We start from the raw sequence: 13,641 nt of genomic DNA, 5'->3' as shown, positions 1-13,641 counted from the left end.
GAACTATGTAAAAAAGGCAGATGGAACCCATATTTTGGCCCAGAATAATTTAAACTGCTCTGTATCTCTATATCCTTGTTATTCTGAGTTGATCTGCAGTATTGCAATCAGAAGCTGATATGGCTGAAAGACAACCTGGGAAAAAGTGATGCCTGTCTGGCATCCCAGACATTTCCAAAAGCACTTAGGGTCTGACCAAAATAGAGGTCAGACATATACAGCCAGAGTGGGTTGGGAGAATAGGTCTGGGGCAGTTTGGATTTAGATTGGTTTAGGCTACCGTGAAGCTGCACTGTCAATTCAAAGAAAAGGTCTTATTCTATATTCTGCTGACTGATTTTACTGTCCCACCCTTGCCTGGCTTTATTTGGATTAAGGAGAAGTCAGTTTTGTTCACTTCCAAACTCCTGTCTCTGCCATGTAATGAGATTGCTAAGGTCTAATGAGAAAGAGGAATAGCCTGAGCTTTGGGCTATCACTTTCCCACAATTCTGTAAACTGAGTTGTCTTTCTGCATACTCCAGCATACTGAATATGCAAGGGAACAAAAGGAGTAGCTGAGAACAAACCCTCGTAGGCAGGAATTAACTAGATCAAAAAAATGGCAACCTCATCCTTTAGGTCTGTCACCAAGGTAAAGAAACTTATGTGCAGACATAATACTACTGAGTACTGCTATTCCAAATGGTTAGTGAAAATATAGCAGGGGAACACTGGAAAACAGAAATGTCTGTTATGTGTCTACCTTTCACAGATTTTCAATAACACTTAACAGCTTAACATCTTTTATCCTTTTGAAACCATTCTTAATAAAATAACATTAGACCTTTCTCAAGTCTGTCACTTCCCAGGCCACCTCGACCTAGATCAATACACTCCTGTTAAGTGTTATTATGCCCTGTTCACAGGTCCTCCATCAGTATCTTGTTGAAATGACAGTTTTCAATGTGACATGCCTTTCTGAATTAATTTTCAAGTACGGTTTTAAGAAATAACGTGTCATACGTATTATAAAAATTCCTGAACTATAACCTTTTTCATTTTCTTTATTCATTGCTTGTTTTGTTCAGTCCAAGAATTCTATGCTTTGTATGATTTAACAGAAATCTTTAGAGATATTCTTAAAAATGGAAATGTTCCAAAATGGATATATATGTACAACAACTTCATCTTCTAACACTTGTGGCATGAACACTTTCATTGTGTGAAACCGATGTGCAATAATTTTAGCATTTTTAAATTCTCAATGTCAGTGCAACATACCAGCTCCCAGCCTCCATAATTTTACACTACAAGCCCACAAAAAAACCCCTATATACTCAAGTTCTCTGTTGACTTTTCCTGCTCTCTTCCCTGTTTGCATTTTCAAAACTATTTTTCTTCCGTATTTACAATGTATCCTGCAGTCCCCTTTAGTTCAACTACATGGCATAGAGCATCTATTGAATCATGTCTTACAAAAAGAGTGTTGTGCTACTTACAGCACAAAATTGCACAAGTTATCTTCCTGTTTGTTTCCTCAGATAGACTCTCTTTCCAGTCACTTATTAAATGAAAATTGATTTTCTCATATTAATGCAAGTAATCAGAACCTTCAGACAATATCAATCTACAATGAAGCATATATGCTAGGAGTGGGTAGCACTGTATCAAATTTTCTGGTTTAGTAAATGAGGAATAAGATTTAGTTGCTTAACACAAGTAATGAACTAGCATTTTCTGCATGACTGCCAGCTGTCACCCCACAAATGCACTGGTTCTATGTCATGTCTGCTCACCTTATGATAGATGCCTTCAATACCCTTAAGTATGCTTATTTCTTAGACCAGTTATGATGCTATTTCAGTATTTGGAAAGGTTTACCTAAATATAAATGGTGATTAAGGTGCTAAACAATAATACCAAAATCTATTATTAGCCTCTTCACTCTTTGATGGGCCTGCAATTTTTCCATGCAGATAACTGAATCTGTGAACTGTCTATGTCCTGATACTTCCATTTTTAAAATGTAGGTTCTTTTCTTGGTTTTGAACATACTGATGAGAATCTCAGCCCCATAAAACCCCATGATTTTTACTGGTGTACTGGAAAATTTTAGAATTTGAAAGAATTTCAAATTAAACTATTTTTTTTTTTAAAGTAGGACCAACTTAACAATTTAGGCATTCCTTAAAATGCAGCTTTTAAAGTTTTGGATACACTTGAACATTTTTAGATGTTCACAATTTATTGGGTAGGTTCGCACTATGACATCCTGGTCAATGAATTCACCAAGTTATATATGTGGTTTTATTTACATTTCAGAATTCTACTTTCAAAGCATAGAAAAAAAAATAAAAAACACATGATTTTTTTGCTTGGCTTTTTTACTGAAAACAGAATTTATTCCACAAAACCATGAAATAGATGATTGGAAGCTTAATATCATTGCCTTGGGTAGAGTCAGCTTTTGTTACTTACTGAAGGTGACAGTTCAGATCTCAAGACAGATCCGAAAGTAGCCCATTTTACAGTGAACTAACTGGTTTTAAATATAGATTAATCCATATCATAAAGAAAAACTATAGTTCCTAAGCATTAAACAGAAACCAGTTTTTCTCACTGAATCTGAAACTTCCCTGTTGCTAAGCAAGCATTGTAAGATTGGACTAAATGCTAGGAGCAAATTCCCAATATGAAATAAGAAAAAAGAATCCTGAAAGAAGATATATCTCTAGAAATCTTATCTATCTGAAAATTGATTTTAATATTTGTACAGGAATTGTAATATCTTTAAAATAGCCCATGCAGAAATAGGTATTCATTTTTTCTGAACTTTCTAAAGACAAATAAAAATGAGGATATTATAAGTCCCCATTATAATTGGAAAATACATGTTCTGAAAGAGAAGAAAAACTTCTATATCCCCTATTTTCTTTGAAGGAATCATTTGAGATGGTAACAAATTACTATTTCAACACATCCTGCTATTTTACTGTACATTATTCTTGGACTAAATTGTGATCTCTTTTCAGGTAGTGTGAATCACTGAACATTAGTAAAACCAGTATTCAGTATTCAGGAGAGAGGAAGGCACCTAATATCTTTAAGGTGGTTCTTCAAGTATCTGACAGCTCCTTTCAACATAAAGTCTACAAAAGTGGCAAAACCTTTGCTGGCATTTTGGCTTAGGACTTGAAGATCAGTTATTTGAACAAAGAAGTGCATTTTGATAATGATAATGAAAAATAGAATGAGCAGATTTCAATACTTTGGTACGACAAAGAAGTGCACAGCTTACAAAATAGGAATAGCATGGTGCCTTCGTGAGGAGTTTCAGCATCATAAGAATTTTATTTCAGGTTTTTTTGTTTTCCCAGTGCATGAAGTTCTTAAAATATGGGGCCATGAAGACTATCCCACCACTCTGCTTGTAAGTTGTCTCAAGCTACTATTTTTTTCTAACACAAGAATTAGAAACTTAGCTTTTAACCTCTCTGAGACTTAAGACATTCAATTCCCATAGTAACATGCTTAGAAATTAACAGAAAGCAATCTAGTTTTAGTACTGCTATCATGGACTATTTGCAAATTATGATACCTTTTGCTAACAATGAGTACTGGAAACTGCTCAAAGCATAAAAATCTCTTGTAAGCCATAGAAATAAACAACAGGTTGAATCTAGGTCTTGGGGTACAGATCTGTAGAGTGCACACTGAAGCACATGGCTATGATATGGCAAGAATTTGCATTTTCTCTCATAATTCAAGCTAGTACTACTGAGAAGAACATCAAATTAATGAAAAAATATTAGAAGGCTCAGTTAAACCACTGGACAATAACTAGGACTGATTCTGTAGATAAACAGTTACACTAGAATGAGATGTTAATTATGAGTAATCTAGTTCTGGTAGTTCCTATGTACAGTTATAAATCCAAATATGATGACGTCTTCGATCTTAACAATATCTGCCAAAGACACTCTGCAGAAGGTGTTCATGTTCTACCCTTTCTCAACTTGGTGAATATATATATATATAAGGTAGAACACATAAATGTTTTAACATTTGAAATTAATATTTCAGGCTAGCTTCCAGTTATGTGGTGTGGTCTTGGAAAATTTTATTCAAATATCAATTTCAGAACTACACTACTGAGATCTGAGTTAGTTTTAAAGGACTTTGTGATGCATGATGCTTAGCAAAGCAGTGGTCTCAGAGCTCATGTAACTCTAACTGGCTGACAGGAGGAGTTAAGAATAGAGATGATTCTTAGTGACAATAAGAAATTAAGAGTAAGTATGCCTGAGGATGACCTGAAAGAGTTAATGACCCATTTCACCACATAAATGCATTTTTGAGGGCCCTTTCCGCTGCTGCTAAGATCTCTCACAGGGTAGCTGCAGGCATGCCATCACAAAGAGACACACACAAAAAAGAGAAGACATAGGCACTCACAATCGTGCATGTTCATGGACTTTAAGCAAAGATGGTCCCATAGCTTAAATATAGTCAAAGATTCTGATTCCCCAACAGCTGGCTATGAATGATGGAAAATTCGGGATCATAATTTCCTGCTCGTTTCTAAAAGCCATTCTTTGGATTGGGATGAGGAGATACACTAGCCTCCTGAAAAGTATCTTCTGTAATCTTGGTCTATATCTAATGTTCCTGTTACAGTTAGGACAGTGAAGGAACTTAGTAGATGAACTGCTGACAAGGGGATTTATTGTATCTGTTTCATGAACTGACCACTTCTAACAAAGGGGAAGAGGGAAACTTAATTTGGCATGGCAGGCATGCATTATTCCACTGCTCTATTTTGATGCTGCCTGAAAGCTTATTTTGGTAGGTATTGTACCCCAGAAGGACACAGAACTAGAACTGGCGGGATGTCAAAATACTTGGAAAACCGGTTTAATGAAACAAAATCAGCTGACCTGTGGAGATGTGAAATGCACATTTAGAAACACTCAGAGCTGGAACGCAGGTGAGGCTAAGTACAAGAATGCCAGGGTTATGTGAATACCTAACAACAACATGAATATCACCAATAAGGATATTTATAAATAGAAGTGGCTTTTTTTTTTTTTAAGTTACTCTGAATTTTAAAACCTCTAAAATGTTAGGTCAGGACTCCCAAATTCACTGAAGTATGGAACTAAGAATTGTTAATCTAATTTTTACTGCTGGGGAAACTGAGGCAGAGAGGTGCAGTGACTTACCCAAGGCCACAGAGGGAGTCACTGTCAGAGCCGGGATTAGAGCTCAGGAGTTCTGGCTCCCAGTCCCAAGCTCAGACCAGTAGACCATGGCCTCAGGACATTTCCAGCTGGTCTTCAGTCTAAAAAAAAGTAAATTCTCAAGTATGTTACAAATATGTAACATATATCTGTATATATTTATTTTTTTACCTTGAATGCAATGTTATGAATGATAACACATTGCTCATAAGTCAGTGATGAGAAGCAAACCAGTATATTTTATCTATTTTATCATACATATGTGTACGATAAAGCTTTGTAGAAAAATCTTGACTTAAACTGCAGCCAATATAAATAGGTATTGTAGTTTTCAGGGTAAGGAACAACTTTCCAACCCAGCCAACATGTCATTTATATTAATGGTAGGGAATGCTAAGTTGCTCTGTGTGTAAGTAAACTCTATTAAGAAAGTCAGGTCCCTTGGTGAAGCTAGATCCTTAGTAAATTTTACCAGCTAAGCACTGAGCTCCATGTCAGAGTAATTACACCTTTTATCCACCGTGAGCTCTCTCTTAGCTTCTCCACATTCCTTAATTTCCCACTTCAGCTAATTTAGCAGTAAAATCACAAAGGTTTAAGAGGTTAGCTACCGAGAAACTGGCGCATGAATGTTCAGTTAAGCTCCATGCATTGAAATCACATTATGTAGACGAAGGAATTAATTAAGTAACAATTAGGTAGTGATGGATCATTGGCAACATATACACACACTTTGGTGCTAAAAATTAATCTCCCCTGTTAAACCAATACATTGTGTATCTTCTCATCTATACACTAGCAAGTTTTATACTTGAAATATAGAATAGACAGGCCTTTCAGCAACATCTTTAAAAAAAGGAGTATCTCCGGGCACTATTTTAAAAAATCAGATAGCTTAATTTTTGACAAATAATTGGAAGGGTAATAAGAATAGCAAAGGGAGAAGAAATTTTTAAGGCAGGAAATTTTAAAGTGACTGTAAGGACCTTTTTTATATGAAAGTACTTATATGCTGAAATAGCTAAAAATTGTGTAGTATTGTCTTGCTATCTTCTTTTACAAGTTCCCATATTGTTTCCATGTATTGACAGTCAGCCTTTTAATACATAGATTGGCAGTTAGCCCAGTCAGTCTTCAATTCTAAAAGCCTCTTAGCAGATGAAAACTCTTTGGTTCATTCACACCTTGTAGAAAGAACAACAGGGCAGAAGTGACATCCAGATCCATTTAGAATATACTTTGAGTCTGATTTTCCTTGCCTTGCACCTTGTGTAGTCTTTTATGGCTGTGCAAAGAGAGCACAAAATGGATATAAAACATTGCTACCCATGTGAGGACAGAATTCTGATTTGGTTGCATTATTTCCAGAGGTGATCACAAAAAGTGCTAGGCAGTTGAAAAATCTGGCTCTGCATAGAAAGTATAAACAATTTTGGCACAAAATATAAAGTAACAGCAGCCCTTTCCAAACAATTTACAGAAACTGTGCTTTTGCTTTGCAGCAATGGGTATTTTCATTTGCTGTTTGTTTGGAATTTTCATGGAAAAAATACTAAATGTTAAACTCATCTACAGAAAAGGAATCCTATTTCTTCCCTTTTTTTAGAAACTTATTTAACTATGAGTCCTAAAGTATATTCTCACATAAAAGGAAACTCACGTCCTACATAAGATCTCTGCTTATCCTACCTTTCTATGTGCTACTTCTAAACTCAGTACTTAAAAGGCTGCACTTCTACACAACCTCCTGGAATCAATGCAAAAGCTGGTATTATCACAACAGCTGGTCTCAGTTCATCAGAGTTCAGTACTCTTCTAGCTTTAGTATGGGTGGCAAATTATTGTTTCAGCATTTACCAAACAGTAATATCTCTGCTACATGGTCTACTACCACTACGATAACGCAAGACCAATTGCCAAAAATATCTTTAGGGTGCAAGTTATATCATCAGGAAAGGCCTGCAAACATAAAATTGACATATATGTGTTAATAAAATTTATTAGTGAAAAATTTAAGGACATAATCTGGTTATTGCTGGAGATGTGGTCAAGAATTGTTTCTACTTGATAACAGTGTAAAGTAACTAATTCAATATGTCTGGACATTTATTTCCCCATACTATCTGGTGGCTATTTCCAAATCTACTACTATTGTCCAAAACTTACCCTTCAACCAAGTGGTTAAAGAACTTATTTTTTAAAATTTCTTACTATGTTACTAATACTGTATTATAGACTAGAATTTCTTGTGGGTTTTTGTTCTTTCTTTTTTCTCTCTCCCCCTTCTGCATTCAGTGTTTCTGTAAGTATTCTGAGTTGCTAGTCTGGCTTGACTGAAAAGTACTGTGTGTTTGTTGTGTGTCTGCATGTGTGATACCAACTGTTGAAAACTGCTTGATGTTAGATGAGGGCTTATGCTCAGAGCTGTTCTACAGTTGGCTCTTTGGCAGAATCTCTCCTCACCAACGACAATGATGTATCTGTGTGGGGAGTCTGTTTTATAATACTACACTTGCCACGGCCTTAATTTTACTGATGGGGCATGATTATGATTTCATTTACATTAATCAAATTCATGAGTCATTCTATTCATGTCAATAGCATTAAAGAGCTATACAGACAAGTAAGAGTTCAGAATTAGGCTTCTGGTATTTAATCTGAAAGCATATCTGATTCACTTCAATAAAGACAGAAACTGAAAGATAGATCCAGTGCTTACTTTGCATTACTCAGTCATGCCATTAGCATAAAACATCAAATAAAGAACTAAAATGATGGCTGGCAATGTGTCACAGTACATGGGTTTTCTGTTTACCTCAGATACAGAAAAAAAACTCCTGAATTAACAAGATTTAAGACTATATTTCAAGTATGACAAAGTTACTGTATTAGATCTCCTTGTCCTTGAAAGCTGGCATAAATGTTTTAAAAGCAATTTCCTTTGGTTTTTTATGTCACTCTTACATAACTTGAATGGAAAGGATCTAAAGGTAAACCATGTTTAAGTAAGGCCTCAGAGACTGAGTTAAGTTTTACAGTCCTGTCTATAATAAATATCTGATAAACACAGAAGAATCAAAACAGAGACAATTCATAAAATTTGTTTCTATCTCATAAAGCATGATCAAATCTTCTTTCTTTTTAAAAGCTGAGAATTACATTTATTTTCCAAAATACATGCATTCTAAAACAATAAAAGTTTTTATACTGCTGTCTGTCTCATGCTCAGACAGAGAAATTGTGCAGGGGATGATGGGTCTTACTTTAGTCCTCACTGACAAGTACTTTTAAGACTAAATACTCTTGAAATTGCACTTATTTAAATTACACTCAAGTTCCCTGTAAACCTAGAAAAAGATTATAAGGAGGGAAAATAATTTCAAGAGGTCGAGCAAGCTATCAGAAAATTGCTCTATTATATCTCTTCAGATTTTCTCCACTTTTTAAGTCAAAGAATTACTGGCATTTGAGATCATTTTCTAGAAATACGTTTGATATATTACAGGCCATAGAAACTATTACTGTCGTATATACTTTCAGCTTCGCTAAAAGCACAAGCCCCAAGACACCCAATCAGAGATGAGGGATTTATCAACAAACCAGGACTAAAGGAAAACTGGAAGAAGAGATCTTTTGCTGTGTTTTCTGTAGGTCTCACTGAAAACTAGAGATCTGTGCAATTTGCTTTTCCAGTATAGTGGGAATAGCAAAAATATGTTCTCCAGAACTACCAGTGAAAGCTTTCTTTTCGCCCTGCTAGACCATGTGCTCAGTTTTACACCCTACACTACCTCAGCATAAGAAAATTCACATACAAGGAAGCAATAGGATACTGTCTTCAGGTTGGATACAAATGTTAGTTAAGTCATTGGTGCCTTTTAAGAAAATCTTGATATGATTTCTACTCTCGGTAACCCTTGGAATTACACAATTTACTTTGTTATTCTTTCCAATATTATCCTTTTGATAACTTTGCTGTGCATTTCAACATGCACACTTAGGCACACAGATTAATTATAAGGCAACAGGCTTTGCATAACTGTGCTGAAAAGCAATTAAAGTCTCACTTTTTGTTTTTCAATAAACTAAAGTGAATAAAAAATTAAATAAGTATAGAACCGAGAAGTGACCTACCGTGGTTGTCTTTATCCGTCCTCCTGGTTGTGTACAGGTCCAGCCTGATTTATTGATTAGCAAATCACAGCCTTCTCCTTCTAAACATGGAAGCATTTCACACCACTGTTTTGTTTTGATAATTCGTGCTATGGAACAGAAAAGGAAGAAGAAAAAACAAAACCAAAAACAATTGGCAGGAGAATTCACATTTCACTTATCTCTAAACACTTTCTCATTTGAGTTGTCTATTTTCATCATCTGATAATTCAGCAATAGGTTATCCTGTAGACAGCTCTAGGCAATTTACAAAATTATTTACAACACCTGCTGTGCCAACAAATTTCATTTCAAACTTAAAAGCCAGCAATAAAACAAAAGACAGCTCTATTATTAAACAAAAGAACATAGAAACTAGCTATTTGTCCTATTTCATGCTCCTTCCAATCAAGGAAACATTGCTAGAAGGGCCAAAAATTGAAGCCTTTCTGTCCTAATTAATTATTATGGTAGCCTAAAAATGACCTGGAACCAGGATCCATTGGGCTAAACTCTCCTTAAACCTGAACAGACACTCCTTACCCTGATGTGCTTACAGTGCATAGTGTCTCATAGATGTGAGACATACAGTGTAAAGAGAAAAGCTATAATAAACAGTTAGAGGGGTCAATGTAATGACAGCTGTCATGAAACTCTGTGATACTTGCAATGGTAGGGGTATAGTTAGGGGCAGAAACTAGGAACATAAGGAAGACAGGTGTTGAAGGAAGTAAAGGCTGAGAAATCATGGAGAAGGTGACAACAAGCAGAGGGACAAAACAGGTACAAACACCCTATGACTACAAGGGAAAAGAAGTCTAGTTAGGAAGGTCCTTAATTGAAAGATGGTGTGATATGTGTTGTATGTCTCCTCTTAATGCTTGTGTCTCTGAAAAGCTGGATCTGTAAAATTTCCTCAAAGCCACACACAGCAAGTAGTCTGGAACTACAGAGCTCTAGCTGCAATAAAGTAGCTACAGGAGCAGCAAAATTGTAAAGTAGCTAAAGTAGCAAAGGAGTAATAGGGAGAAATTTTTCACCAAGGCAAGAAGAAAAGGGGCTTTAATACCTGTAGACTTCCTTCCAGATTATAACTCTTTTGAGTTCACCTTTGTGGTATCTGAGTTCCCTCTCACAGAATAGTAAACAATATTACTAACATCTAGTAGTTTGTTATTCTTTCACTCTCCTCCAGTGGACAAAGATGTAGAGCGAGGTGTTTGGGATACTTTTCATGAAATACTTATAGAGTGATACACACACGTGCAGAGTGCTAAACAAGGTAAGGTCCCCCCAAATTAACTTTTGCTTAGACTCTACATCTCATAGTCCACACAATACATGTATCTTCATTTCCTTCAGAGATCATCTCATCAATCCTTTGCTGGACAATAAGAAAGCTTCACCACTTCAATTTGTGTGTAAGTGTCCTAGGACTCAAGGCCAGACCTTGTTCCACATACAGAGACACAGACCATGCCTTCCTCTGCTTTGATGGGTGACACCAATACACACAACATGCCTTCAACAGTCATAAGCCTGTCAAAAAAAAGACTGTAGGAGAAATACTTGGCACCATAAGGGTATAAGAAGCTTTTTCTAAATCAAATTAATGTGGGGTCCAAGTAGATTAAAATGCATATCTATCCTAGTGGGAGTAGCAGAATTATGCTCACCTGAATGTGTGATTCAGCCTGAATTTCTCTTTCTGGAATTACTAAGAATACAATTCCGAATGCCACTGGATCACGGCAAGAAACAGAAGTGCAATTTAAAGTCTTTTAATAGAATCCTTTCCAATATTTTGAAATGAAACAACTTATGTCCTCAGTTTCAGTACAACTGTTGGTAAGGTCTAGCAATATAACAAACTCTGATTTCTTTCAGTGGAAGCTCAATTTGAAATTCATATTAAGATTTTCATCATAAAAAACACTTCAGCTCCTAAACTTCTACATAGGAATATGCACTGTTCATTAGGTAATATATATCTCACTGGTAGAATGACTCCCAAATAATTTTCACAACTACAGGTTTTTGAAGCAAATCCACTAAGTTTTTATAGCACATAATACACGGAAATCTGGATTGTGCTTGGGCTCCATAGGTACTGCTCTGCTGATAACTGGATCATATCAGTTTTTGAGACTAACATCTCCTCTGTAACAGATAATAGCCTTATCCTTTCTCAGGGAAGGCATGCATCCAGTTGCAGGCTTAACAGAAAAAGCTCAGTAAAACATTAACTCAAACCTCACCCATTTGCATGCACGTCTTTCACAATTCACATACTCAATGGCTATTTCTATCAATGTTTCAACAATATGAAGGATCACTGAAAGACTGAATAGTCAGTTAAACTCAAAAATATGTACTAGATTGCCTCTACTATCTCAGCTGGGAGGTTTTTCTGGAAACATAATTTGAACTAATTCTCAAAAAAAAAAAAAAAAAGAAGTATCTCCTCTGTGAATTACTCTCAGTGTTTGCTTGCTTGATATCTCAGAATGCAGCTACCAGTATTATCACAAATGTATATGGGGTCCTTGCTCTGGGTATCAGCTATATCTGCACAAATTCAGGATGCACCAAGATTATTTTACAGAACATGAAGTCCTCAACGTTTCTGTGTTAAGTACATAGACCAGCTCATGCATTTAGGTCTTGAGGACCAGAACAACTTCTTTTGCAGGGAAAAGCTACTCAGCTCACATGGTTTATCAGAAAAGTGGTATCAAAATGGTTTATTAATTTATTAATGACACATAACCAGCAATAGTGTGGATCAACACCAGTACCACAAAAATGTAAACCATAATACTAAACATGAAATGTTCATAAACACCTGAAAATTCCTGAATACACCCTCAGGAGTAATCCCAAACGTGTAGCAGACAGCAGCACCCCTGCTCCCCATCCTGCTTCCCTCTGGGGCCTCTTTCCCATTACAGGCTTTCACATTCCTTTAATTTTGCTTTCCCACGTGCCTGTCGCTTTGCTTCAGGAACCTCACCAACACACAGTTTCTCTCCCACCATGGCACAAGGGAGGTCCTGTTCCTGTCTGCAAAACTACATTTATTTTTTGCATTTTCACTTTTCAGTTTGCCCATTATATCACAGTGAAGCTAAACTGCAACGAAGGGAGGGAGCTAAGTGTACAATGATTTCTATCAGCATGGTATCAAAGAATTTTCATCAGTAATTGAAACTGAGTAACACTAGTCAAAGCAAAGGAATATGGTGTATTTCCTGAGGCAGTGTCTTTGCCTTTTTACTGTGTATATTCACCAGGGGTGAAATTCAGCCCTCTGCAGACAAGTGAGCAAAAAGCCTATCAGATTCTTCAAATCCACTCCGAGCTCCATTATAAAGAATTAAGTGGCACTTAAATGATACAAAGGCTTTGTGCAGACCTTCTGCAAAGAACTGAATTTCACTACTCTGCATCTCCTAAGAAGGGCTGTGCCCCTTCACTTAAACTGAAGTTAACAGGAACTGACGGTGCTCAGCATACGGTAGAATTGCTTTCCCAGGTAATGCCATTTGAACTGGAGAACAAATACAGTCTATCCAAGGGTTTTTCAGACAAACAGTTTTGAGGTGTTGGAGGCAAGCGAGGTTGTATCAACATAATGCCAAGCTACTCACCAGAGGGATCTTAACTGATTTGTAACACAGAGCAATTTGCAATGGATTTCCAGTTATTAGTAAAAAAAGTCTCCATTCATGATCAGTATGGTCCAATTTAAGACTGCTCAACTGAGTAGAGTTTCAGAACACCACAAATTACTTTCTGCTAAATACTGCAATTGGGTAAGTTTTGTCACTAAGCTTCTCACCTGTCGACATTATATACATATTTCCTATAGAAAATCAGCCTTATTTCTATACTTCCTTTTCCCAGATTCACTCTACACTCAGGGAATTATCAATTGTTGCATCTCTAGTCCATCTTTTAACTGAAAATCATCAACTTTTTATGATAGCGAAAAACTGAGATAAATCTTGTTCATCAGCAGTAAATGCAAAAGTTTACAGCCATCTAAAATCTGGAAGATTAAACACTCAGATTCTTAAAATTCATTGTATCTTTTTTTTTCTTTTAATGTTCCAGAATGAACTTGGAAATAAAAGTAAAAATGTACCTTTTTTTTTTTTTGTAATCTAATAAGTATGTCGATTAAAACAGCATTCTGATACAGAGACTTATGACTTCCAAATACATCATGATGCTCTGCATAAAAGGTAGTGTGCAAAGTGAATAT

The 13,641-nt window shown here is 36.0% G+C and overlaps 1 protein-coding gene across 7 annotated transcripts in view; it reads right to left on the bottom strand.

The window, feature by feature from the left end:
* The window catches only part of TAFA5 (TAFA chemokine like family member 5), a 417,543-nt gene that overhangs the window by 63,815 nt on the left and 340,087 nt on the right, over nucleotides 1-13,641 (bottom strand). For 5 of the 7 annotated variants that reach the window (XR_003572393.1, XR_003572392.1, XR_003572396.1 and 2 more), the window contains 2 exons: nucleotides 9,357-9,484; nucleotides 5,205-5,323 (listed from right to left, as the gene is read on the bottom strand). Coding sequence is in view for 1 of the 7 variants with exons in the window: in XM_027893925.1 (XP_027749726.1) it covers nucleotides 9,357-9,484 (128 nt within the window). In the remaining 6 variants the exon portion in view is untranslated. The remainder of the gene's footprint in view (nucleotides 1-5,204; nucleotides 5,324-9,356; nucleotides 9,485-13,641) is intronic. The other 2 variants (XR_003572395.1, XM_027893925.1) reach the window with 1 other exon arrangement.

Source organism: Empidonax traillii, unplaced genomic scaffold, assembly GCF_003031625.1.
Source record: "Empidonax traillii isolate 1590-97213 ecotype Southwest subspecies unplaced genomic scaffold, ASM303162v1 scaffold412:size659165, whole genome shotgun sequence".
NCBI classification, from domain to species: domain Eukaryota; kingdom Metazoa; phylum Chordata; class Aves; order Passeriformes; family Tyrannidae; genus Empidonax; species Empidonax traillii.
This window is presented reverse-complemented; position numbering and strand designations above follow the sequence as displayed.